General features: G+C 46.3%; 1 protein-coding gene across 1 annotated transcript in view; it reads right to left on the minus strand.

Moving 5' to 3' along the window:
• WNT9A (Wnt family member 9A) overlaps positions 1-25,845 on the minus strand; it is a 57,924-nt gene that overhangs the window by 15,339 nt on the left and 16,740 nt on the right. The window contains exons 2-3 of the mRNA XM_068934074.1: positions 5,165-5,424; positions 919-1,181 (exon numbers count right to left, since the gene is read on the minus strand). Coding sequence (XP_068790175.1) covers positions 919-1,181; positions 5,165-5,424 — 523 coding nt within the window. The remainder of the gene's footprint in view (positions 1-918; positions 1,182-5,164; positions 5,425-25,845) is intronic.

Genomic DNA, 25,845 nt, shown 5'->3' on the forward strand with positions numbered 1-25,845 from the left:
GGTGCAATGAAATACTGATCCTAGGCACCTGTGCTGGCCAATCTGAGGGATTTTCGTGTTTGAGCAACTCTAGACTAGGTACAGCCAAGAAAATTACGGGAGAAGGTGGAAAGCCCCTGCCATTCCTCCACCTCCCCTTCTCTTGCTGGGATGGCCCAGCAATTGCATACACTATGCCCTTTGCATCACTCCTGCAAAAAGGCCCCCCAGGCAGGAGAGTAAAGTCTCATGGGGAGGAACATGGGGTAAAGAGCAGAAAGCACTCAAGTAAAGTACATAGGGATGGGAAGGAAAGGGGAAAAAAAGAAAATATCATACCCCAGCATTGTCAACTGGGAACCCAGCTCTAGAGAGGTGGAAGGCAGAGTCACAGCATAATAGAAATAGGTTGAAGGGACTTCAGGGCCTGAGAGAAATAGCTCTGTCCAAGCTCCCCACCAGATGTCTGTCCAGCCAGTTTTAAAGAAATCCAGCTATGGATGCTCTACGTTCCCTGCCTCTACTGAACTTCGGCTAGAAACTCATCCCTTAACCTCATCCCTTCCCCCTTGTCCTACCTCATCCAGGTCTGAAGAGCCCATCTTTCCTTCCCTTTGTGCTGCAAGGAAGTTCTGTTGTTCTCCTCTCCATGGAAAGCCAGCAATCTTCCCTCCCAGGTCACGTTTTCTAGACTTGGGCACATTCTTATGTCTCTCCCTCCACTCTTTCCCATGGCTTTGCCTATTTCTTGAAGCATATTGACCAAAACAGGGCAGTTGCCTAGCTGAGACTTTACCTGAGCACCAGAAGGATCACTCCATGCATTTTGCATCCGACACTCCCATTTCCATACCCAAGTCAAGGACAAAACCCACATCAGCAGGAAGTCCCCCGAACAGACCCAGGGCTCCCCTCTCCACAGACAAGCCTATGACTCACCTTCATGCCCACGAGGTTATTGTGAAAGTCCACCCTGGCTCGCAGGTCCTTGTTGGGCTTCCTCCCCAGAAATTCCTTGACGAACTTGTTGCTGTATTTCAGGTTGTCACCACACCCGCCCCACTGCCAGGCCTCCCGGTTCTCCAGGTCAGGGGCCTCATCACAAGTGCAGCGCTCCATGCGCCCTGCGCTGCATGCCTTGGCCATGGCATGAGTCAGCCCTGCCGAGGAAATGGCATACAGGAAGGCCGTCTCCTTAAAACCTGGGGGAGAGAGAAGAAGATAGCTTTATTTGTGGCCAGAGCAAGAGTTAAAAAAAAAAAAAAGTGCAGAAATTGAGGTAAATCCCATACCAAGAAGGCTTGAGCAAACTTCAAAACATGCCAAGCCCTACACACACCATTACTGATGGCAGAAAGGACAGTGGAGAGCACACCAGGAAAGTCCTTCCTCGGCAGAGAGGGCAGGAAAGAGGTGGCACAAACCAGAATTCAAAAATACGAGTCAAACCAGGCCAGCCCTATGGCTGTTGCCCTATAGAGTCTCTGCCTGAAAGCATAGGTGAGCAAGAGCTGGACAGGTAACAGAGGTACCATCATTGTGATATAGCCATACTCGTACTAAGGAGGAGAGTAGTAATAGTAAGATAACAGCACAGACTTCCAGGCAAAGGGTCAGGGTAGAAACCATGAGGCTTCTTGTTCCTCCTCCTCCCCAGGAAAATCACCAGGTCTTGCTCCAGTTCAACAAAATTAACAAAAGGCATCTGAGGGCTTGGAAGCACACAGCGGCCAGCCTGTCACCCAGTGCAGCACTTCAGCCAAATGCCTCCAATCTTTTATGCATGAAAGATTTGATGTATAACCCTTTTATTACACCTCCATGCTCACCTGCAGGGTTACGATGGCATCTGCCTCCCTCTGGTAGGTAAACTGAGGCCCAGAGATACCCATGATTTCAGCCCAAATTATAAGAGCCCGAAATAAAAAGCAAACATGCCAGCGTTTATAACGCCTCATTCTCCAGCTATGGAAGCTGTAAACGATTGCATATTTGAGATGGAATTCCAGAACAGCTTTGGATCCAGCTCAAGAAATCCCCCACTCCAAAATAACACAAGTGGATGGTGACAGTAGTGGATATATCTGCAAGCTGGTGTGTCAAACAAGGACATGCAGAGACACTGCCAGGTCATTTTTGGAACTGTTCCTTGGGAGGTTCGTGGTAGTCTAAGCAAGCTCATGGGGCGCTACCCTGGCTTTTTCCCAGGGCATGCCTTCCCAAAGCACTCCCAGATGCACGATGGTGTGCTTCAGCGGAAGGAGGACAAACATCCAGACCGGTAGACTGAGGCTTGGTCCTCCCAACGGAGCTGACTCAAACCAGGTCATGGTAGGAATTGTCCAACCACTCTACTGCTCATCTGGAAAGGAATAGCGAGAACCTTTCCCTCTCTGGAAGGAAAGCTAAAATAAAATAGGGTCCACTCCACACTCACAAGGTACACAGTAGAAAGTCATTAGGGTTGAGAAACCAGATTTGTTTTTGTTTTCTGTTAGTTTTCTCCCTGAAGTTAGACCACATGCTCTGACGCTTCAGAAACATCCTCAGTGTCGCAAGCTCTCTCAGTGGGTGGTGGGGAATTCTTTAATTCACGCAACAAAACCCCATGGATATGAGAACCAAAGATCTCTGTGTAGAAAACCCTTTCAACAGCTTTCGCCTTTTGTAGGCTGATTTAATTCGTCTAGGTTGTGTCCTGGGTCAGATTGCCCACATGCCTGTCAGGGGGATGCCTTTGCTAGAGAAAGATGCTCCCGTATCCCTTGCGTTCCCGGGTTGGAGAGCTGGTCTCTCTTCACTGCTACTACTTGTGCCACTAAACAGAGAGGTACCAGCGTGCCAAGAGAAAGCCCTCGATGCAATAGGGTGTGCAAACTTTCCTCCAGTTTGAGACACTGCAATTAGCGGCAAACAGCCAGGCCTCAGTCGTCTTTAGTAGGTATCACAGACCCTACAGCCTGCTTGGAAATCTCCTCTGTGAAGCCCCAAATGCGCAGAGGCTGAGAAATCTCAGAAGGAAGCCAGCGTCCAGCAGCCACAACACATGCCTGGCTCAACACAAAGCCAGGAGGAAGAGTTCATTTGCCAGACTCTCCTCTCTCAATCCTCCCATCAGCTTTGGATATATTCTTCCCATTCCCCATAGTTTAAAGCTTCACAAATTCTCAGCGCCCATCAGCACAGGTATCATCTCACCCTCAGGCAGCTCAGGCAGCTTCCAAGCAAGTCCATGTGACATTTGGCTCTGGCCAGATTTAAAGCCATCTCCGCAGTGCACTATTTGATTGCACCAAGATATTTTGTAACAAGATAACGAGCTTTAAATCAATGCAGGCATTCTAACCTCCAGCGCATCGACAGCCTGCCATCCGCAGCTATCCAGTTTCAGCCATTTCCAAAATTGTTCACGAGTATCCAAAGAGGATAACAAGTCCCTTAAACAATCCCCTGTTATTTTAAGAAATGGGCCACATCAGCCCAAGTTATGAACCAGCAGCCAGGCCATTCGGGTGACCAAGTACAACAACGGAAGGAGAAACTTTTCAAAAAAAAAAATTCTTTGCTCTCCTTAAAACAATGCAAAAGCCCGGGAGGAGAGAAAGCAAGCCCATGCTGACATATTTGAATAGCTGTGTGTTAGTAGGTTATGCATGTATGCCTTTGCCCTAGGGTATCACTTGCTGCAATGCTGAACCAGGAACCAGCAGCTCCTGGAGTGAAGGAGAAAGATTTACAGGGCCGTGTGTTATGCTGCACAAACAACATCTGAAGGATTTACAGCATCAGCAGAGAGGAGAGATGTTGCAGGGGCATAAAACATTGAAGAATGAGACAGACAGAGTCTTGCAACCCTCAGAGCTACCATTTATTACATGGGGTCTTGACAAGGGGGGCTTCTCACTGCTGTTTTAAGGCAGCTTAACTTCAGGCTGCTTTAAAAAAAAAAAAACCTGTCACTTGCTGAAGGCTGCCCACGGGGGGCAGGCATGTCTGAAGGAACAAGCTGTGGCCTCCAGGTGTCAGCATGAGAAAGTGCTTGGGTTTCCCAAGGCACCACTAATCCAGGGACTCCTCTGGCATGCGGAGATATTTTTAAACATCTTGCAGCTCAGGCTGGACCCTCTTGGGTTTCATAAGGACTTTCCTTGTTTCCACGGCAGGCAGTGACAGTGCATTAGTTAAGCCCCAGCACTTCTGAATGACTCATTCTCACTTATTAGCAAGGGAGGAAGCACTGCAAACCTCCACGCTTATCTCTGAGCAAGTCAGACCCTTGGTTTCCAGGCCCAGCTCCATCACTGACCACGGGACATTCTGAAAATCCCCGAAGCCCTCAAGGCCCAGGCAACCCATGCGTGAAACGGGCCTCCTGCATCATTATCTGCAGGCCACAAATAGGAACAGATTTTGTCGGGAAGATGCAGGAAGCAACTATACAAGCTTGTGCATAGGAAGGAGACAAAAACACTGCCTATTCCTTAAAACATGCCCTGTCAGCTTCTGGTTATCTCTATTCAAGCTGCCAGGAAGGGGTGTGGGAACCGCCCACAACAAACATCCATGGGGCTTCTCCCCACGTCAAGCAATAACAGATCACAAGGGAACATCTGCAGTTTTTACTCTATTATGGGAAGACTCCCCTTGACACCATCAACAGACCAGCATGGAAGAGTTCATTTCGTCTCAGCTCCCTTAACAAAGGATCCTTCCTATTTCTTTCCTGACAGATTGGCACACCCTACCCATAGACCTTTTAATAAAGGGAGAAGTCCACTCCTTCTCCTCCAACAATGGCTCAAGTCCCAGCAGAAGTGAGGCACAACTGTAGCTACCAGCTGTAGATACACATGCAACCACCTCCAGGTCCATGGCCACCAATGGGAGAGCAGTTGCCTCGCCAGTACAAGTGCATACATTACAGCCGCATAGAGCCTCCATGGACACAGCAGCAGCCACTTTCCACAGTGGCAGATGAGGTGACCCTGCCTTCATCTTCATCTCCCCACCACCCTCTACAAACTTTTGAATCTCTGGGGAGATGACCCACCACTGGCAAAGTATGAATCAGGACAACCACTCTATCTGTAAAGCCGCAGAGAAGCCCACGCGTGCCGGAGGCACCAGTGACCCCCAAGAAAGGCTCCAGGGAGCCGCAGCAGGCGCAGCCCCCCACCCTGCTCACCTCTCTTCAACAGGCTGGCCCTGTAGCGGCCCTCCAGGGTGCAATTCCAGCGCTCAAAGCGAAACTGGTACTGGCACTCCAGCGCGCTCATGCTGATGGCCTCCATGAGGGTTTCGGCCACGCCGGGGTCCCGCCGGCACATCCTGCGCTGCTTCTTCTCCAGCTTCAGGCGGTCACAGACTTTGTAGTGAGCTTTGACAGCGGCTTCCTCCATTTCTGAGGTCAGAGGGAGGATGGTCAGGGGTTCGTTCCCAGTCAGCCTGCAAGAGGAACAGAAGAGCACAGACATGAGAAGAGAGAAACGCGGGCAGAAACGGGACCTGTGGTGGGAACAGGTCTCCCCTGGCTGAGCTATGTGGATTTACTGATTTCTGGGGGGAGGACGGAGGTTACAGAGAGGTTCTCTCTGCAGTGTGGGAGGAAGAGGAAAAGGGTGAGAAGCAGTATCCGGGTTTATTTTCTCTACCAGCTCCTCACAGAGCCTGTTCAGACACAAAACCTTCACAATTTCCACTTCTCTCTTGAATTTGGGTGCTACCAGGTCCCATTTAAACCTGAAATACAGAAGAACTAATAGAAGGTACCCAAATTGTATTAACTCAGGAAACTAGCAAAAAGACAACAGCACTACAGCTGCTCTTTTGTGCACAGAAAAAAACAGTTTAGCACAGCAAGCAGAGCCAGAACAGGCTTGGAAAAGGAGAGAGGGTGATCCATCCCACTGGAAAACACGTACAGCCACTCTGCCCTCAGCAGAGGAGCAGGAGGCTCTTACATAAAACCTAGCAAGCCTCAGCGTCAGGCTTGTGAGCAGCCTACGCTTTGAGAAGCGATACTGCCAAAAGCTTTTAACGTGGAGCAACGAGCTTGAAAACGAAAAACGCCTTGAAGAAATACGTGTCCTGCTGCCTTCTCCCCTCCCCTGCCTCCTCCGAGCACAAGGTCCTTGACTCGTACAATGTGCAACAAAAGAAGCCAGCGTACTGTTCCCGGTGTCAAGTGACGAGCTGCTGGAAGGGGACCAGGCTGGCATCGGCCCCGGGGAGCAGAGACGCTGAAGGAACATCTGCTGGACTCATGAGCAGTTTGTTGGCCGAGCTGCCCGCGCCCCGCTCTCCTGGCTCTGCCCTCTTCCGGCCAGGTGCCAGTCCACGCAGTCAATGGGAATCACTATGTAGGATTTCGAGGGACCTGAAGACACGTTTCCCCAGCCAAAAAGGAAGAATTGCTGAAGCCAGAATTCAAAACATGCTGGAACATCGCAGTCCTGCAGAGATGGACACACAGAGCGAGCGCGGGACAGCTCAGCCTTCGCCTCCGTCGCGGGAGGAGATGCAGGGCAGTGGGCACAGGAGGGGAGCACACGCTCGTGCCCCTGGCCGAGTGTGGGACGATCCTGGAAAGCCTTAAAAATTCCACCTGCCCTGCAGGAACAGTGGGTTGTTGTTTCTGTCTTCAATAAGGATTTCTCTCTAAATCAACGGGATGCATCCTGCCAGGCGCACAATCCCCCAGGCAAGCAGCTAGCATGGTTTAACTCCCAAATCTCTTTGCACAATAGATACCAAATCCTGACCTGAGCTACAGCCAGCAACATCCAGTACACGACAATTGTTAGTAATGATTTAATGAGGTAATTTAACATTAGATGTCTAAAAGGGGGGGGGGGGGGGGTGAAAAATTGCTAGTTTCTTGGTTTGTTTTAGAAGAATAGGGAGACAGGCAGGGAAATGTTTCTTTCAGAACTATTAGGATCTCAAGAAAATGCTGCAATGGGAAAAAAATGAAGAGTCAAAAAAGCGATTTGTGGGAAACGTGAAAAACAAAACTAGTGTAACTAGTTTGTAACTAGTGTAAATCTACCCCCCCCCAAAAAAAAAAAAATTCAGAAAATTCTGCTTCCAAAAAAGATAAAACCACCCAAAAAGTCAACGAGCAAGCTCTGTCTGAAGCAGTGATGAAATTTAACCCTTACACACTTTCACTTGGTTTGGATTGGAATAGGAGTGTAAACACAAGCTCAACTATTCCCCAAGGAGACAGGACATCACCTGGCCCTTGGTGGCCAGGTTAAGTGGAGCTCTGAGTAGCCTTGTTTATGAGAAAGATGTCCCGGTCCAAGCTTCACAGTAGTAAAGACCTGTTACAAAATCTCCAGGATAGTCATTCTTGGCCTTCATCAATACATTTGCCCTGAAGGTTCACTCCTGCGAGCTTTCGTAGTTGGTGCAAGAGATATCCTCAGTTGGCAAAGGAGAGAGACGGAGGCATAAAAGCATTTTCTACAGCTCCCACTCTCCCAATTTACCTTTCTGACCAAGCTTATACTGCTCAGCTTAATGTCTGAGAAAACACAAACTCCAAGTATCACGTAGCAGGAGGCTATTAGAGCGAGGAGGGATACAGAACTTGATCCTACAGCCAAGACTTTTGCAGAGCAATCTGCAATTTTAAATCCCTTCTCCCCACCCTCCCACCTTAGATGCTTGGCTTTGAGACACCTCAAAGAAACAGCTTCCCACACCATAGCCTTGCAAAACTTGCTGAGAGTACAGCCCAATGCCATGCATTCCCAAAATGGATCCCAAGGAGAGTCACTTCTTAAAAAGTAGAAGCAAAATAAAGAGCTTTATGTATGCAGAACATAGGAAGTAGGATTCACAGTGCTCCACTAAGCCAGAGGACACAGGCCTTCAGTAGTTGCTTAGGATTAGCAGCTGGAAAATCCCGAGAAACAACAGAAAATTGAAGCATCAAAAAGAGTAATTGTCAGCAATATTCACTTTAACTGCTCTGTGCAAAAGCTTGACAGAGCTGACAACAGGGACATATAGGTAACAGCCAAGGTGAACTGACTGCCGGCCAACGCAACTCTCACTTACCCTTTCCCAAGAAAGGGGTGCAAAGACACCAACACAATGTATTGGAGGGGACACCAAAAAAACAGCCTTTTCCATCTCCTCTCAGCCTGTTTCCTAGCTCAGCTCTACACTAAGATGCACGCTCTCCCCACTCCTCACCCATCCCAGAAGGCGAAATGAAAATCCAAGCCGGTGAGAAACAAGCCATGCAACACATGCGATGAACGGACTTGTCGATCGCTGCCTGGCTTATTGTTCAGACTGATTTCACCAGCCTCCAAGCTGGTCTGAATCAGACTGGAGCAAATTAATTACAAAAGCATCTCCAGAACAGGACAGACAAGAGGGAATAAAATTAGCAGAGGGTGTAAAGGGGCTTTTCCCAGACGCCGAGCGAACGAAGCTCTTGCAGGCAAAGAGCCCCACCTGTGCAAAGCGCAGCATGTATGCATGCATACGCACTTTCTCTCCCCCCTGTGATGGATCTGTGCCCATTTCAGTGGGGGGAAGCCATGCAGCAGTCCCAGGCCTTGCACACACATTCCAGCAGCCCCGGCAAACGGGGCAAGCGGGCACTTTTCAAAGCGGTCCACCAGCGATAAACAAGCGCAGGCAGAGCCAGCGAGCGCCTGTGCCCCCACCTGAAACGCTGCCGCGGAGCTGCCACTGCATGGCACCTTTATAATCCCATAAAACCCTTTTATGCAACCTTTGCCGAGCAAGGTCCCGTAAGGCAACGGTGTCAGAGTCGGATGCTTTCTCAGCTCCTCACAAAGAGCAAGCTGTTCCTCCCAAGGAATCTGGAAATCTTTTGGGACAGGGGGAAAGAAGGGGGGGGGGGGTGATTTTTTTTTTTTTTTTAATTATATTCACCCAATTCATGACTATTATGATTAAACTGCCAATCAGCATCCTGTGTAATTGTATTTTGGCCTGAGAGGGCTGAGCATAGCACGAAGGTGTGTTTGTTCACTAGGAACCGGGAGAGAAACCAAACAGCTCATTCCACACAACCAAGGAAGCTTTAACTCTCTGGAAACTAATTACAGCTTCTGTGAGAACAATCTGAGGGGTACAAAGTCAAGAGGCTGGTTTTTGCTCTTGTTTTCTACTTCAAATTGTACCCTAATCTTCCTCTGTCCACCCCACCTGCACTGTCCAGATTTCAGGAAGGACTTGGTTGCTCAACGCCTTATCACCTAGCTCAGAGGAAACCTTGCATGGATTGGGATCTCCAAGCTTTAGTTAGCATCAACAATAATCATCAGCAGCAGCCACACCGGCTGCATTTAATCTTAAGCAGCTGTTCCCCAAGCCCCTCTTCCTTTGGAAGAGGTTATTGCCATGGGAGAGAGGTTTCCAACATCAATTGCATTCTTCTCTGTCCGAATTTCCTTCCAGTTCAGTCTCTTACTAGTTTGAAGCCAGGGAACCAAGTTTATCATCACCAGCTGTAAATAGTGAGACCTATCTGGTTTGCCCGAGCACTACTGGTGGCATTCAGCTGCCTTGGTTGTGAACTTCTCGTCCTACCTTGCAAATCGCTCTGCTCTCCTGAGGTTCAGACTTCAGCCAGGCTTAGGAAAGATCCCAGACACAGCCCCTGCCACTGCACAACACACACTGATAGCTCTGAAGCCAAGTTGGACCTGTAGCGACATGAATTTATTACCCTTCCAGAGAGCTAATTCCAGACGGGCCCCGCTTTCAGCTAATCTGGGAAGTCAAGAGTTTTTATTGCCTCATCAGCTCATTCTTTCATGTCCATCTCCACATTTTCCTCTTATGTAAGTGGAGATTTTCCTGATGAGAATTTGAGGGGGGCGAGACAGAAGTAAGGTGCCTGCACAGACCTGCAAGTGCGTTCTCATTTTTTGAAATGCCCAGGAGTTTCCTTTGCAAGTGCCTCCAGAGACACAAGCCAGGGTGAGCTGCTTTCCTGCGAGGAAACAGCTCTGCTATACCCACCTGGAGTGACAGGCCTACTGAAATATTGCATTCCTATCCCAGTGCTTCCTTCTTTGCTAGGACTTTTATCTTTGATACATCTGTACAAAGCCCCAGTTGATTCTCTTTCCACTTTTTACATGAATGTGTCCTCTGCAGTCTTGCTACCTCTTCCAAACCTTTTTCTTCTCTTTCCACCACTTCCTTTTCTTCAAATAAAGGCAGAGATCTTTTTTTAAAAAAACTTGAGAACTCACAGAATTCTCTTCACTGCCATGCCTAAACTGACGACTCCCCAGCTCAAGGAGCCAGACTGATTTATCCTGCATGCAAGGCCTATATTTGTATTTCTTCTATCCAAACTTCAATTCTTCTCTCTCACTCTCGCACTCACAGCACAAAGGAGCTTTCCTGACTTGATTCAACATACTCCTCCCATCCACAACAGCAATTGCTTCTTGAAGTAAAACAAACCAAAAGTCCTGAAAAACTCCTAGAATTTCATGGTGAGCAACTAGGACTCAGCATTTGGAGCAAGAGTTGGCCATTGAAGAATCAACTGTCCCATTGGATTTTTTTTTTTTTTTGTTTGCAGGTACAGATGCTGCTGACATGTCCCTCACAGTAACCTAAAGTCCTTTGGAGAAAACTATTTTAAGAGCACCCACCAACTTTTATTCTGCTCTTCCCACAGCACTGTTGCACCTCAAAACATTTTAAGTGAGGAGAGGCTTTTCCCCCTCTGCCACTAAAAGCTTAGTTCTCTAGTTGTCTTTCTATGCCTCAAAGTCAGAACTAAGCTTTTCTGCTCCAATACACAGTGCTCACCCCAGCATTCAGGTATTCACATTTGTTGCCACCTTGCTTAGACCACAAAATCCAAAGCCACACATGCTAGTTGCAAAATCCCCTGCCATTCTGAGCTATGAAATGGGAAATCTTTGGTTTTGACTAACATACAAATGTGCCAAAAATAAATAAAACCCCTCGAATCCTTACCAAAAAATATTCAATATACTCTCCGCACCTCAGCCAAGATTTCTGAGCTTCTACAATATCCTGACATCTCAGCAAGAATTTAACTCCCTTCATGAAGATCACTCTCGTGACAAGTATTCCCTTCTAGCTCAACCCTTCCTCAGTATAATTCTTCCACTGATCTTCCCTGGCATTGCACTGCTACATATGATGGGAAGTCAAAGATGGTGACAGGAGGAAAAGTTTCCCCTCAGGCTGAGAAAACCTAGATGATCCAGTGGTTTATAGGACTGAGCTAAATGGCCTACACTCCATTTGGAAATTGGAAAGGAATGTGGCATGGAGTACTCGTGCCCGTTGCTCTCACACGACACATTTAACCAGCTTCGAGTTGAGCTGGCTGAGTTTCAGGGCTCCTCCATTCTCCTATGACACCCTGGTTTTGCCCCTCCACTCACTCCCAAAGTTACTCCTGTAACACCTCTGCTCTGACAGCCTGTCCCAAGCTGCACACCCTTTCCTTCTCAGCTGACTCGGGCCAACCTTTCATAGGACTATCTCTGCCACTTCCACTTCTGGACTCTCTCCTCCATCTCCAACCTCTAGCTGTGGTTGACTGACCAGTCACTGGCAGCTTTGCTAAAACTAAGTCCACCCTGGCAGTTTGCAAGGTTTCTTCCCCTTGCCATCAGCCCCAGATCACAGCCCTTTCTGCACGTGCTGGTCTGTTTCTTTCAAGGCATTCCCCCCAACTTGCTGCTTTACGCTCACCTCTCCACTTCCCCATGTCGTTCTCTGCAAACAATGGTGCCTCACTGCTGCAGACCATTAAACAAAGCAAACAAACATTCAGAAACTCAAGGTATGAATACAGCTATTCTCATGACAACAAGTATTTCCCAATTGCTATTTTGATCCTTATCTTCCTCTCAACAGCACAGTACACACGCCTGGAGCTTTTCTCTAGATGTCAACCTATCCAAGAATGGGCCACGGTTGTATTGTGTAGTGTCAAAGTCTCAGTTTTGGCCTCTACTTACAAAGGAGCAAATAACTGCCCCCCCACCACGGAGCCTGTTACAACATCACATGCTGCCAGCCACAAAAGCCATGGGCAACAGGACCTTACAACCTCACTCTATACCGATGGAAAACAGCCAGTCTACATCCTACACAGGATCCTTGCAAACACAGCACAAATCAGAGCACATGTTTCGCAGAGGCAAACGTGAGTCCTCAGTTCTGCTCCCAAAAGCTATCTTTGTTCTTTCTGGTCTAAGAATTAGGAGAACGGAGAGAAGCAAAACCACAGTGTGGAGGAACTTCTGACCCAATAGATCCCACTTCCTAGGGAAGAAAGTTTCAGTTTAATAGACTCCCAATGGAGCACATATAAATGTTTTTTTCTTTTTTTAAGAGACAAAAAGGTGGAGATGCTGGTAAGTTCCCAGTCACTCAAACCTGTCTTGAACCACTCCTTCTCTAACTGGGCATATCTACATAGCGGTTCCCTCTGAACTCTCTTCTTTGAGCATCTTCTCTTGGACAAGGGGATGGAGAAATGGGCATATGGCAAGCCTGCTATACATACCTGCCATACTCTCAGGCCCTACGAAGACTCTCTTGTAGCATCCAGGGGAAACAGAAATAACTGCTTCTGGGAGCAGAAATCCACTGCTGCAATCTCTAGCTCTTCCTGAACGCTTCTAAAATTCACATTCGCCACTGCCCACTCTCTGATCCCAAATCATTAAGCTCTTTTCACACCCAGGTGTTATCACAGAGACAATTTATCCCCAATTTTCCCATTTTAGCCTTAGCTGAAGCTGACACAAGCCAGAGGACTGCCAAATGCAGCCCCAGTAAGTGAAATCCCACCAGGCCAGCTGTCATATTTGAAAAGAGAGGTGGATCTCAATAGCCTTGTAAAGGAATCATGTCGCATCAGTTCAGAAGGAATTTCTCTGTGAATGGGGAAATATATGGCCTCTCAAATACAGAATGGCTGCCCCATGTATAAGTGAGCTTTCATGCAATTAAACCGCAAAGACCAAATCATGCCCTCAGCTTCTTCTGCACAAATCACAAAAAAAGTCAATGGTTTGGCACATAGTAAAGGAGGATCAAATTTAGCTACTGAAGGAAAAATACTTCAATGAACGAGCAGGGAATACGTGACTCGGTTCATATGTGGAGGGCTGGAGATGTTCTCATTACGGTGCATTCCTGTGCAGGACCTATGGGACCAAGGTGCCATGAGGAACAGCTATTTTTGCATCGTGGCAACCAGAAGCACCACAAGCAAATACTTGAAGCTGCTGTAGCGTTTCCCACCCATGTAAGGCAGCAGAGCTTTTTAGGCTATGAATTATAGCTAATAGCGCTGCCTTGAAGTAAAGGAAGCATTGCCTTCCCGTCCACCTCCCTTCCCCTGGTAATGAAGGCACAAGCACTCACAGAAAAACCCAACAGTAGAAGAAGGAATCAAACTTAGGTCTTTCAGCCCTTCGTGGTGTGTCTGAACCACGAGGCTAAACTGCCTCTCCGCTTTCTCTCCCTCCTTACAACAAACCTTACTCAGGAAGTTTCCAGCCCACCATAGCAGGAGGCATTTTTAGTTTAGGCAAGTATCTCAGAGCAGCAGAGTTAAGGCTCACCAGCACAGAGACAATACAAGGAGAGCCCAGGCACCAGCTCCAGCTCCACAGGGCCTTTGGAATATTCCCTTGCAATCAGTGCAGCTCACACGAGGGGGGCTGAACAGTACTCATCTCCACATCACATCTGGAAACACCACTGGATTTTTGAGGAGGGGCACGTTGTTTTTAATTCAACAACTACTAGCTGCCTTCGGTTGGGAGCTTCCCAGTGGCTTGGGAAAAAAAAAAAAAAAAAAAAAAAAAAAAAAAACCTGCCAGCAACTAATTCCACTGGAACAGCCCATTTTGTTTGCAAGTGAGCAGAGAAGAGAGGGGGGAGGAGGGCAAGGCTGTTTCCTCTCCCCTTCATCCTCTCAAGAATGAAGCAGCAATCAGCTAGATTTACGAAGGATTTCTAACTCAACTTAACGCTGGCCGGTGAACCGCGGTGCCAGGGGAATGCACGGGCCAGGCAGCAACAGGAGCTTTCGCTCACGATTTAAGACGGCATTAATTTCACCCTTCACTGCGGGTGCCAGGACTTATCCCCCCGGCCCGCATCCCGCCCCGGCCCCCAGCTGGACAGCTCCGCAGCTCCCACCCCACGCTCCTTCACAGCCCCATCCTGCTCCTTATGCCAATAGTGGCTTTTTTTTTTCCTTTGGCTTAACGTCATTTCTTTTGGCACAGGTCCCACTAGACCGTAGGCAACGTGTTAGTTGTGAGTTTTGGTACAGGGAAGCTTAAGTGTGTGTGTGGGGGGGGGGGGCAATGCAATGGAAGAGGAGGAAGAAACAAGCCTAGAGAAGAAAAGACTTGTTTTAACCCCTTTAGTACCACATGAGCAAGTAGAGGGCAGGGAGAGAGATTCCAGAATAAAAGGTCATTATTTTCCGTGAAAGGACGAAATGGTGAGAAATGCACGCACAAACTACAACCTGAATACCTACGGCTTATAGCAACATCAAAATCCCCCTCCTTGCAGCAAGGAGATAAGATAAACATACCACCATAATTTTTTTACCCTAGTAGAAAATCCTCCCCTCCCAGGATCTCAGATCCCTGCTGCAGTAAAAACAACTCAGCTCCATCCATGACAGTAGGGCTAGAGTAGTTTATTTTAATCTAGAATTGGGCCAAATGGCTCTCCATGACACAGAAAATAAGGGACATGTCTAGATGATGTTTACGGAAACTATACACAGCCATTTTCCCTCCCTTGCTTTTGAACAGTTTCTGGCAGAGTATAAGGCCAGAAGAAGACTACATACATGATGGATCACTCAAGGGTAAGTTAACTGTAAAAAAAACAGGCTCACCTAGAAAAGATAGCAAAAGAATTTATAACGGATTTTAAAGACAGAAGACCACAGGGAAGAAGCCAGGTGCTCAATGGCACGATTTTTTTTGCAACACAGTTGAGCTACGAGCAAACCCTGTTACACGTCCTCCTGTCATGGATCCCCAATTCCTAAAAGCAACACAGACACCTATGCTATAAACCTGTATGTAAAGGCACTGATAGAGAGCCAAAAAAAAAAAAAAATCAATGAAAATCAGGCCCTTCCTTTTGGATCTCTACAGCTCAAGCTGCCCGAGTGAGACCTAATGAGATCCTGCAGCCCTGTCTACGGCTGGGGGCTCTGCAGGGAGCCCTTTGCACAGGGCCACGCAGTGACCTGATCGGCTGAGAAAGTCCCAGCACAGGTTGGGCATGTGAGTCTAAATAGCCTCTTCCAGGCTCCTGCAGCAGCAGGATGAAAAATAAATAGCAAATGCAAGACGTTCAGAGAGAATGAAGCTTCCCCCCACACACACCCCTGCAAAGCAGCACAAACTGCAAGGCTCATTGCCACCGGATGTTGTGAAGGCCTGAAAATATAAATAGATTCAAAAAGGGATTAGACAAATTCAGGAAAGGGAGGCACACCAAGGTAGATGATTAAACATGCGGGTTCGACTGCAGCCGCTGGCTCAGGAAGTCTCCAAACCACTGACTGCCAGAAGCTGGCAGGATGCGCCAGGAGACACATCACTGCGCTTGTCCCATTTCTCACTGGCTTCCCTAGACGTCCACAGTCAGTAAAATACTCAGGGCAGAGAAACTTCCGGTTCGACCCAGTGTGGTGGCAGTAGGTTCTCAGCACTGAGACAGGAGTCTTGGGCTTTTAGCCGGTTACAGATGCACTGCAGGACCTTGCCTCGGCTGCAGCATTTAACCCTTCCGCACTCCCAAACCTTCCAGATGCGAGCAAGAATCGACCCAGTATTGTCAAGCACACACCATTCTCCAACGCTTGACAACGCTAGGTCCGTTCATACAGCCAGAGCACGCAGCTCTTCTCCTGGACATGCCACCACTGCCACACTCACGTACGGGAACCCCACCTATACGGTCCCAGCACCGTGGCAAGCTCGGTGCTGTTACAACAGCAGCTCTGCTACATCTCCAGCAAGCCTCTCCAAACCACGGCAGCCCTCGGTGCTTTGGGACATGGGCATGCCTCACACAGCTCCAGCGATGCACGGTGCGCCATGTGTTAGTGTCAGTCTCTCTCCTATCCACCCCTGCCAGGGAACGCATCTGACTTTGTAATGAATCACCCGTTTGTCTCCCTAACACCTCAGCCAGCCCTTTGTTCAGCCTTGTCTCCCAAATTTAACAGCTCCGCAATACACATCACGCACCAGGACTGGCCTCTTCCTTTCCCCCCTCCCTGGCCCATCTGTCATATAAATCTTGCTGTCCCTCCCGAACACTGCCCGATCTGTTCTCGGCAGATGCCACAGTTATATAGCTGCCCTCGCTCAGACCGCAGAGATTGGCAGCGAGGGGAGAAACTCCTGGTAGCCAAAGCAGTAGCTTCCCTCACTGCCTGGAGATATCCCTACAGGCGCACACGCTCAAGTAGCACAACAGTTAAAGAGAAAAGAAAAGCTACTTCCCAGACAACACAAATCTCAGAAGCTGGGGGAAGGCAGAAAGCTGAAATTGAGCCTTTGAGGGAAGCACAGTGAAGGCAAAGAGCTCCTTGAGGCAGTTGGGCCAGAAAAAACAACTGTAGAAGGAACTTTCTCCTCCTTTCCCAGCTCCAGCTTCTATATTCAGGACCCAGAGGTCCCAGCCAGAAGCAGAGTTTGGCTCAACAGTTTCTTTATCAACTTATGGACAAATGACAACTTCTAGAAACAAGCATGTGTATTCAGGTGGAAGGGGGTTTAACCTCCCCCTCCCCCAAAACATTTCATCCAGACCCTATTTTATATCCCATGGAGGTCAGCTCATGGAGTATTTAGATGGCTGGGCGGTTTGACACATCATCTGATCTATTCTGGGAGCAGTTTACAGCTCTGCAATTCCTCCCCTGCACAGCAGCGATAGCTTTTCCACTCTAATGTCATATTATCCTCATAGCAGGTTTAAAAACTAAACAGGTGAAAAAACAAACTTTCTGGGCATTGGAGAGAACAGGATGCATGAGACACAGATTACGCCAGTGGGATGGTACAAGTTTATCCTCATTCTGAGCCCCAAAAGAGACTGCAGGAATGGACTGTGAACACAGGTTGGTTCCTTCAACTCAAGAGGATACACAAAGCTCTTGTATAAAGATCATTCCTAACAAAAGGTTTCTCAACGTCTTTCTGAAGGAGCTTTGCAGCCCTGAGGTTTTACGGGCTACAAATGAAACTTCAAGGGTCAGATCTCCAGCTAAACAAACTAGGTATGGCCAATGTTTTAAGTCATTTATTAAGGATAAATCACAAGTGCAGGAGACTGTTCTCACTGAAGTATCCCAGACTGCAGAAGAGGTTCCCATAAAGCCAACCAGCATCACAAACCCCATTGCCTTCTGCTCCAGATGCAAGGACATTTCACAAGCCTTCCCTCATTGCCAGCTGTTGAACACCATTGCTTTCTTTTTCCCTTGATCTTTCCCAGCACCCCAAAACGCCATTCCTCGTGCATCGATTTATCCCAGTGAAAGGGATAGGGAAAGAACTAACACCATGAACATCTGCCATCAATCTGCTGACGTCCATTTCCACCACCACAAAAAGGCCCAGGCCTCACAGCATTATAAGAATTGCTTAATCCTTCCTCAAATCACTGAACCCATGCAATTTTGTGGAAGACAAGCAGATGGTTTAAGAGTGGTTAAACACAGGAGTGATGCATAAGATATTGATAACTAAGGTGTCTTTAATAGGCCTCTGTCTTCAGACTGAGTCTTGAACACTGTCTTGAACACTCATATCAAAGTGGTCTGTTCCTGCAATATTGCTCTATTACTCTGGACATGGGCAGCACCTGCAGCTCAGCAGCCCCTCACAAGCAAATATTTACCATAAATAAGAAAAGGAAGTTTCTCCTTTGATCAGTGGCGTGATTGGCAAGGCAGTTTAAAGTGATGAGCTCTTACCTGGGCAGACTGCAGAATCCTCACCTTCCTTTCTGAAGTAATGGGACTACAGATCATCTTCACGGACCCCAGCCAGACCTACCGTTAACATCCCTCCATACAAACAGATTCAGAATGCTTCACGACTTGAGCTTTTACAATTTTGTATCATAGAGTTCATACAAACAGTCGTATTAACCAAATTCCACAGCCCAAGGACTCCCAGAGGTTTATTCAGTGAGTGCTACTTAACTGATGGGACTTCAGGTTAAGGGCTGCACATCGTCCGTCTTCAGAGCAATGCATTTGTTCTCAGTAATTAAAAAAATCCTTTATGTATTGTATTAAGGCATGTGGGCCACCGTTAACCAACCAGTATTAAGTGTTTCCTTCCTGTATTGATCGTGCATCAGACTAAGTTGCATTAAAAAGGCAGCAGGGGAGGAAAACAAGCTAAGTGTTATACATAGCAAATTCTGATTAGATTATGAAACTAAGATCTTAACAAGTGGACAATGTGCATTTTACATAATTAGCTTGTTACTTATAAATGCCTTCCATAGTGCCAATGGCAGATTTTCACTACCTAAAATAGCCCAAAGCCGTTGGATTCAAGAACTGCTGCCATCCTAATTTAGATCAACCCAAATACAGAAACCACAAGGTGGTTTCATTACACCAAGATTAAGAATTGAATCAGCTCTGTATGCCTGGATGTTGGAAAGGGTAAGAGATTACGGTGGGCAAAGACTTATTATATCACACTGCACGCTCACCACCCAAATCCTTACCAAACGCATAAACCGTTCTTCATAGCATTTTGAGAGACTTCAAGCTATTTAGGGGGAGGGGGAGATAGAGACTTTAAGACTGGACATGAAGATGCAGCATTGTGGGATGCCACAGCTGTATCCATATTCATTTAGCTCATTTTGCAGAGAACTGTTTCTCAGCTCCATAAAATACACGCTTCATGAAGCTGAGATCATTTCACTTCATTTCAAGAAGGTCAGAGTAAGCCTCTAGTTACAACCACTGCCTGTAAAGCATGACCTCCAGGTAACAAACCAGGTGAGGAAACACGAGTCTCAACAGAAGCAGAGCTACACAGAGTTGTTTCTATGCTACCATTCCCCATACATACAGATTTCTAAAGGGAGAAACATTTTCAAACCTAACAAAAATCACAAGAAAAGCATGCTGGAAAGCATCTCAAGGAAAAAAACCTCTCGTGGAAAGAGAGCCCACACGCTTGGAGCGAGCTTCAGAGCGTCACAACCGGCGAGCAAGTCCCAGGAACCTCAATGGGGCTGGACAGCCTGGTGCATCACATTCTCAGCACAAGTCAAAACATCCTCCTTTCCACAAAGAGCTCTGATGTTTTTAGATAAGATGATATTCCTGACCATGCTGAATGAAGAGATTAGACTATGGGCCTGCAGATCTATGAACGTAAACTTCTACCATTTGAGCAAACGCTCTAAAGAGTGGTGACAAGGAGCACGGGAAAGAGTTGCTGTACATCAGACAGGAGAGGGGACACGAAAGTTACTGGTGATGTTTTAGCTTGATGATATTCTAGCATGCAAACATCATCCAAGACACCTTCAATCAACCTGAACAAGCTTTCACTTTTTAAACCACCCACCAACAGCTAGCAAAACAAGCAGAAAGGCATCTCTTACATCAGCCATTATCTACAAATGCCTTGGAGGTAAGGTACGAGCTCCATGGGTGCATACTACTGCGATCCCCTATTTTCACCTACCAAATAGCATTAAAACATAAAAATTCCATGGTATAGCTTTTAATATACAGTTCCAATAGGTCATATAACACCAGCCTCCAAGGACTGAAGGGGAAGATGATGACTATCTAATATAATCTTAAAGAGCTTGAGGAAAAAGAGAATTATGTTCCCTTTCCTTTTGTCTTCATATTTTTACTACTCAAACCTGAAAAACTTTTGTGCATCCACTTTCTTCAATAAATCTATACCGCAGGATATGAATCTTTTCCTTTAGAAAGATTATCAAGTTCTAGCCAAACGAACAGCATGAAATTTAAGCTGTGAAAAACTACAGTGAGGCCAGGAGCTCTTACTGAAAGATGTCCCACGAATCTATACATTTGGGAGCTGACCAACCAAGAACAAAATCCAACCAGCGCAGTTTGTGCATTCAACTCTACTACAGTGACCTAGTTTGATACTCTGCCTTACAGAACAAATTGTTTTGTAGTCTGCAAAGAGATGATCCATCTCCAGCGCAAGACTAGATGATCAGTTTTTCCAGGATTTACAAAGGCATTTAGCCGACATCTCACGTGAAATAGCAATGATACGTATTCCTAAACTCCTTTTGAATTCAGAATGCATTAGTCCATCTGTGAAAAAGAGATGAAGCAGAAGTTTGGGAAGCGTCATATCTAAATCATTCCTTATGAGCTCTTTTCAGAGCCAAAACTGAAAGATGGGAAAATAACAAAGTTGTTATACGCAAACTACTCGCAATTCAATCACTCAAGGGTCAGGAAACATCAGCATAACCAAGTACGCATTAGGAAGCCAATTTTGTCCACCAAGGGTAAGCAAACATGTTCTACAAAGTAGCACTGCTTCATTCCATACATGACAGATACTCCGTTAGATTCCCATCTTGTCTTCATTTCCCAAGGAAGACTAGATGGAAAGGAAGCAGGAGACCCTGGGAAGAGCAGACTGGGGTCTTACGAGTGTTACATTGGAGAATTAGAATCCATTCCAGCAATACAAGGTGATACAAGGGAAAGACGGTCAAACAGCTTTCACAGCCGTTCACAAGTCATTAGCACATCCCATTTTCCAGGTACTAAGCCTTCAGCTTTCCCTAATGACAACAACTAAACATCGGATGGCCTATAACAATTCTAAGTGCCCAGAACTAACGAAAAAAATTGATTTTCAGCATGGATACTCTAGATTAGAAGATTTTTGATCACTCTCTCCTTAAGCACAGTCTCAGACAGCATCTTTAAAACACCCATGAGAAAACAAGTGTTTTCAGTCATGTACAGAATCTCCATAACGTGGTCTAAATAAGCCTTGAGGCCACACGTGAGTTCATGAGAATGGTAGAGAGAAATATTTAGTAACTGCCCATTCACTGAAAAAGGCACAAATTTTGCAGAACAAAAGCAGCACACCGGCTTGAAACAAAACACTATTGCAGTGTGCATGCACAAAGGAGATCATTTAGATTACTCATAAGACTTATCTCTGAAGTTCCCCCAATTTAACTCTGCAGCCCAACATTAGCAATGATTCTGTATTAAGAACATCTCCAGATGCTTGAAATAGCAGAATTAAATCATACTGCTTCTGGATTCATTTGCAGATACATTTTGGTAGCAGCATTTAGTTGTCACATGCATTGGCCAGAGACAGCCTTCAGCCCCACAAGGAACATGCAAGTTCCAGGGACTCCAGCTTACACCTGGGGGTACACACACCAGGGAGATCCTATGGCAGGTGCAAACAGCCAAATAAAGCTATCTGTGATGATGTTTCAGTGCAGGTGGAGTTTGTCTCTAACACAGAAATACTACAAATAGGCAAAAATAAGTTTAAACACATACTGGGCATACTCCTTAAGCAAGATATTTGTCATAGGTCTTCATGAACAAACTTGGGACTTCTTTGAGTTTCATTCTTCATGTCCTAAGCATTCATAGTAGTGAATATTAAGAACCACTACCTAGATTATTCCATCATGGGGTGCGTGTTAGAGCTATTCACAACTAGAACAGCTCCAGCCCGAAATGGAGTTTCCATCTGTCTTCAAAACACGTGTAAGTTTGTTTTACAGTTCCCACATCCCACTTCTTTCAGTATGTCTGGAAACAGAGTCATCATGTCCAAGATGATACAGGACATAATTACAGAGAATCTGTCTGAGTTAGAGCTGCTGGACTGAAGCAATCAAATTGGTAGAATCCAATCTGGCTTTCAAGTGTTGCGAAGGCACTCAACTATACAGTAAAATCTGGAAAACCAGGGACAGCGATAATGGAGCAGGATTGCACACTGATGTTTCCAAGAAATGAAACAATTTGCCTACGAAGAAGTCTCCTCAGCAGGTTTTCTCATGGTACTGGGGAGGCAGGACCTGAGCTGTCCACTCAGCACCCAAATCCTAGATAACACACAGAAGACAGAAGCTAGGGCAAGAGAAATTCAAAGCCGGCTAAATCACCAACCATACTTTGCTTGCATTTCCATTTACTGCAAATTTTGTTTGTCCTCAAATCCTGTGGCAAAGCTTGTTTGAACGACAGGCATGAATGCAACTTGAAGGGAAATAATTAGGAAGTGCAAGGAAGTTTAAACTTAAAAAGGTAACAAAAACACACATTAAGACAAGATATCTCTGTGGCCTTTTCCTATAAACCTTAAGTCCCAGAACTTTAAGGAAATCTCTGGAAAACAGCAATGCTATTTAATTCCAAGCTGAAATTCTATAGCACCGGGACAAAACTCGGCTACATCCTTCCATGGTAGACGTATCAGATGACTTTCCCTTTCTTCATCTGCACTTGAGACTTTCCAGTTGGCCTGGTGTCAAGAAAACCGTCCCACCCCCAGCCTTCGTTCCTCCTCCCTGCAATAGCTCATGACTTTTGCCAAGACTTCCATCAACCTCCCTGGCTCCCTCCAACCCTCCTTGAGGTTACTGAGAAATCCAGCATTCCCTGACCTGTTCCCTAAGGGACGCTAACCCACAAGTCTCACACCTCACTTCCTTGAAGCACGGCGAGCACGAGCTATGCTCACGACTCTGCAGGCTGAACCGCAGGAACAAGAGTGGCAGAACCTCACTTGCTTTGCCAGCTTTCCCTCCACCACGATTCCCAGAGCAACGTTTGTTTTCTCAGTGGTGGAGAAAGGAATCCCTCTAGTTTACCCCCCCCCAGCCCCAAAATAGCAGTGGTTGAAAGTGCCCCAACAGTGTATAACTTGCATATGCAGCTGGAGCAACAGGCAATACTGAAGCTAAAGTCAGGGAAAGACACCCTATTTTATAGCAAAGGAACAGCTTACGAGCCATCCACTTTTTTTTTATTATTATAACCTGACCAACAGCTCTCAAGGGAGAGAAGAGGGGAGGAGTAAAGCGGCATAGGCCAAATCTGTTGCTGTTAGTTATTATCAAAAACATTACTAGTGTAAGTATATACCAATCCATCTCCTCCACCTTCTGTCAGAGAGGTAAGTAAGTACTCAAACTAGTTTCCCACATTCATGATTCCCCAGCTTTTCACTGAAGGATATCCGTATTGATAGTCTCGACATTTTGGTAACAAACTTTTTTCTGGAGCTGGTGAGAAGCAAAGTCAACTTCACCAAACAAAGGGCAACTTCAAGGAGGTAAGTCAGACCGAAATAACGTAGAGATAAGAGGACACCTTTTTACCAGAGCTCTGTAACATTTAATTTTGCGTGAATCAAAAGCATACTTCACATAGGAATTTTCCTCTAAGTTAAAGAGCTTGCAAGTAATTATTAAAGGCAACCTAGTTTCCAAAGTATTTCAAGTGATAAAACCAAAGTTACAGCTTGAAAAATAAATCATAACAGTAATGTGCACATACTTGAAAAAAGATATAAACCAACACTGGAAAAATCTTACACTTAGTGCAGCCAAAATGCCAGTTGATACATGTCACATTTGGGCGCTCTAGGCAACATTATCACAATAGCTAATACAGGCAGGCAGAGCTCCAAGATGAACGTCCAAAGCCTAAGAGGATGCACAGATGCTCCCGGTGGCCCTAGAGAAGAGCAATGGCATCTCAGGCCTTTTGCTGAAGCTTTCACACACGTTTAGCATCCTGAAGATCAGAGCAAGGAGAAGCAAGGCTACGACCTTTCAAATGCTGTCACTGGCTGATCCTTCTTGAAGGAGGGACTTGGAAAATTATCTGTGAAACCAAAATGTTTATCTACCTTGCGTTTTGCACATTTATGATTTCAGAGTCTGCTGGCTACAAGTCTGGAGGACCGTGGGCCAAGAAGAAAAAAGTGATTCAGATAAAAGGAAAGGATAGCAATGCTAACGAATACTTCGTATGTTTACTAGAAGCCTGTCATCTATCTGCAAATAGTAGAATAAAAGAAAGTTAGGAGAGATTTTTCCCCAGAGAGAAATACCTCATGCAGCTGTGAGTTGACAAAGCTATTGGGCATAACAAGAGCTAAGAGCATAACATGAGGTACACCCTGCTAACAGCTTCCAGGTGTTTTTATCTGGCTTCAGCCAGGAGTGCCATGAACCATTTGAGATCACCCCAGCCTATCAACAACTCAAAGTCATCTCAGTGTAAATGCCAAGATGGATGCCTCTTGTGGTGGCTGGACATACTGTGCTAGCAGCCACAAGCAGAGAAGAGCATCCTCCCTTCTCCCACCTCAAAAAGGAAGGGAGTCTAGCACCACATTCCCCATGGGAAAGCCTCACAGAGACAATTACATGCCTGGAGGCAAACACTAACCCTCTCCAAAGGGGATAGAGGCCGATGGCTTGTCTAGAACAGCCTTGGCCACGTGTCAGAGAAGCGTGCCAAGACAGGATGCTTTATGTGATCGCAAAGCGGAGAAGAGCTTGAATAATACAGTAGGATAGAGGGGGGACACACAGCAGTAAGACAAGAAGGATCCCCTAAATACATGTGGACATGTGTGTTGTGGGGGAGACAAAGGTTCACGACAAGAAGCCTAACTCAGTAAGCTTGCTGACTTCACCCTAGAATAACCGTCAACATTTTCACAGTGCATGTAACAGCTTGCAAAATCCATGCTTAGGATGCTCACATCAGACATCTTCGATCCCAGATGAGACATCACATTGCCACACCACAGCAGAACCACACAAAGCTCCAGAGTCATGCCTTTGAGCAGGACGCCGTGCAACAGAAGGTATACAGGGGTAGGGCATGAGTTAGCGTTTCTGCGAACCTCCTGGGCTAAATGCCTATTGCAGCTCGATCAGGATTCTGGGCAGCTGGTCTCAGGAAGAGGAAGGACCCCGACAGCTTTATGTTTCTGCACACATTTGGTTGCATCAAACGGGCAAGTGGATCAATGGATGGAGAGAATTTCAGAACAATGGACATCCCATAGGCAAGGATTTACAGCCTCCCCAAAACAGTCTTCATTGGTTTCACACTGCAGGAACTAGAGTTTGAGGCAGGTTTAATTTTAGAGCACACTCATCGGATTTGCTTACATAATTTTCTCGGTTTGGAAAGCTTTTTCTTTTCCTTAGTGAGAAAAGCTGTCCAAATTTATCACATTATGCAGAGGGCTGCTTGCCCATAAGAATCTTAAAATACATTGGCAGCAATTTTCTTTTCAAAATTTGCATATCACAATTAGGGTAATATGGAATTAGAGCTACTTTAAAGAATGAGGTGAGAAAGAAACAATCAAAAAGGGCAAACCCTTCCCACATTATATTGGCATCTAAATGCAATAGCCCACAGGGTGTCCATGGGCTGTTGAAAACAGGGCAGCAAGAGATCAAGAAGTGTTCCAGGCTGAACCCATCAATCAGGATGTATAAAAATCCCACAACAGGAAACAGTAGTTTTCAGTGTTGTGAGTTTTCAGAAGTCCATCTTTCTGTTAAAGGTACATATATAAGCACATGAGAGGATGCTGGTCTCATTCTCTAACTGGACAAAAGCTTAGTCTGCACAGAAATCCATTTTGGGTATCCCATAAACTAGCCCACGGAGCTGCAGAGACAGAACTGGGCAGCAGCCTTGGTGCTACATCAGATTTAGTTCAGTTCAACTCATCTGTACAGTCATCCTCC

This window comes from Struthio camelus, chromosome 2, assembly GCF_040807025.1.
Source record: "Struthio camelus isolate bStrCam1 chromosome 2, bStrCam1.hap1, whole genome shotgun sequence".
NCBI classification, from domain to species: Eukaryota; Metazoa; Chordata; class Aves; order Struthioniformes; family Struthionidae; genus Struthio; species Struthio camelus.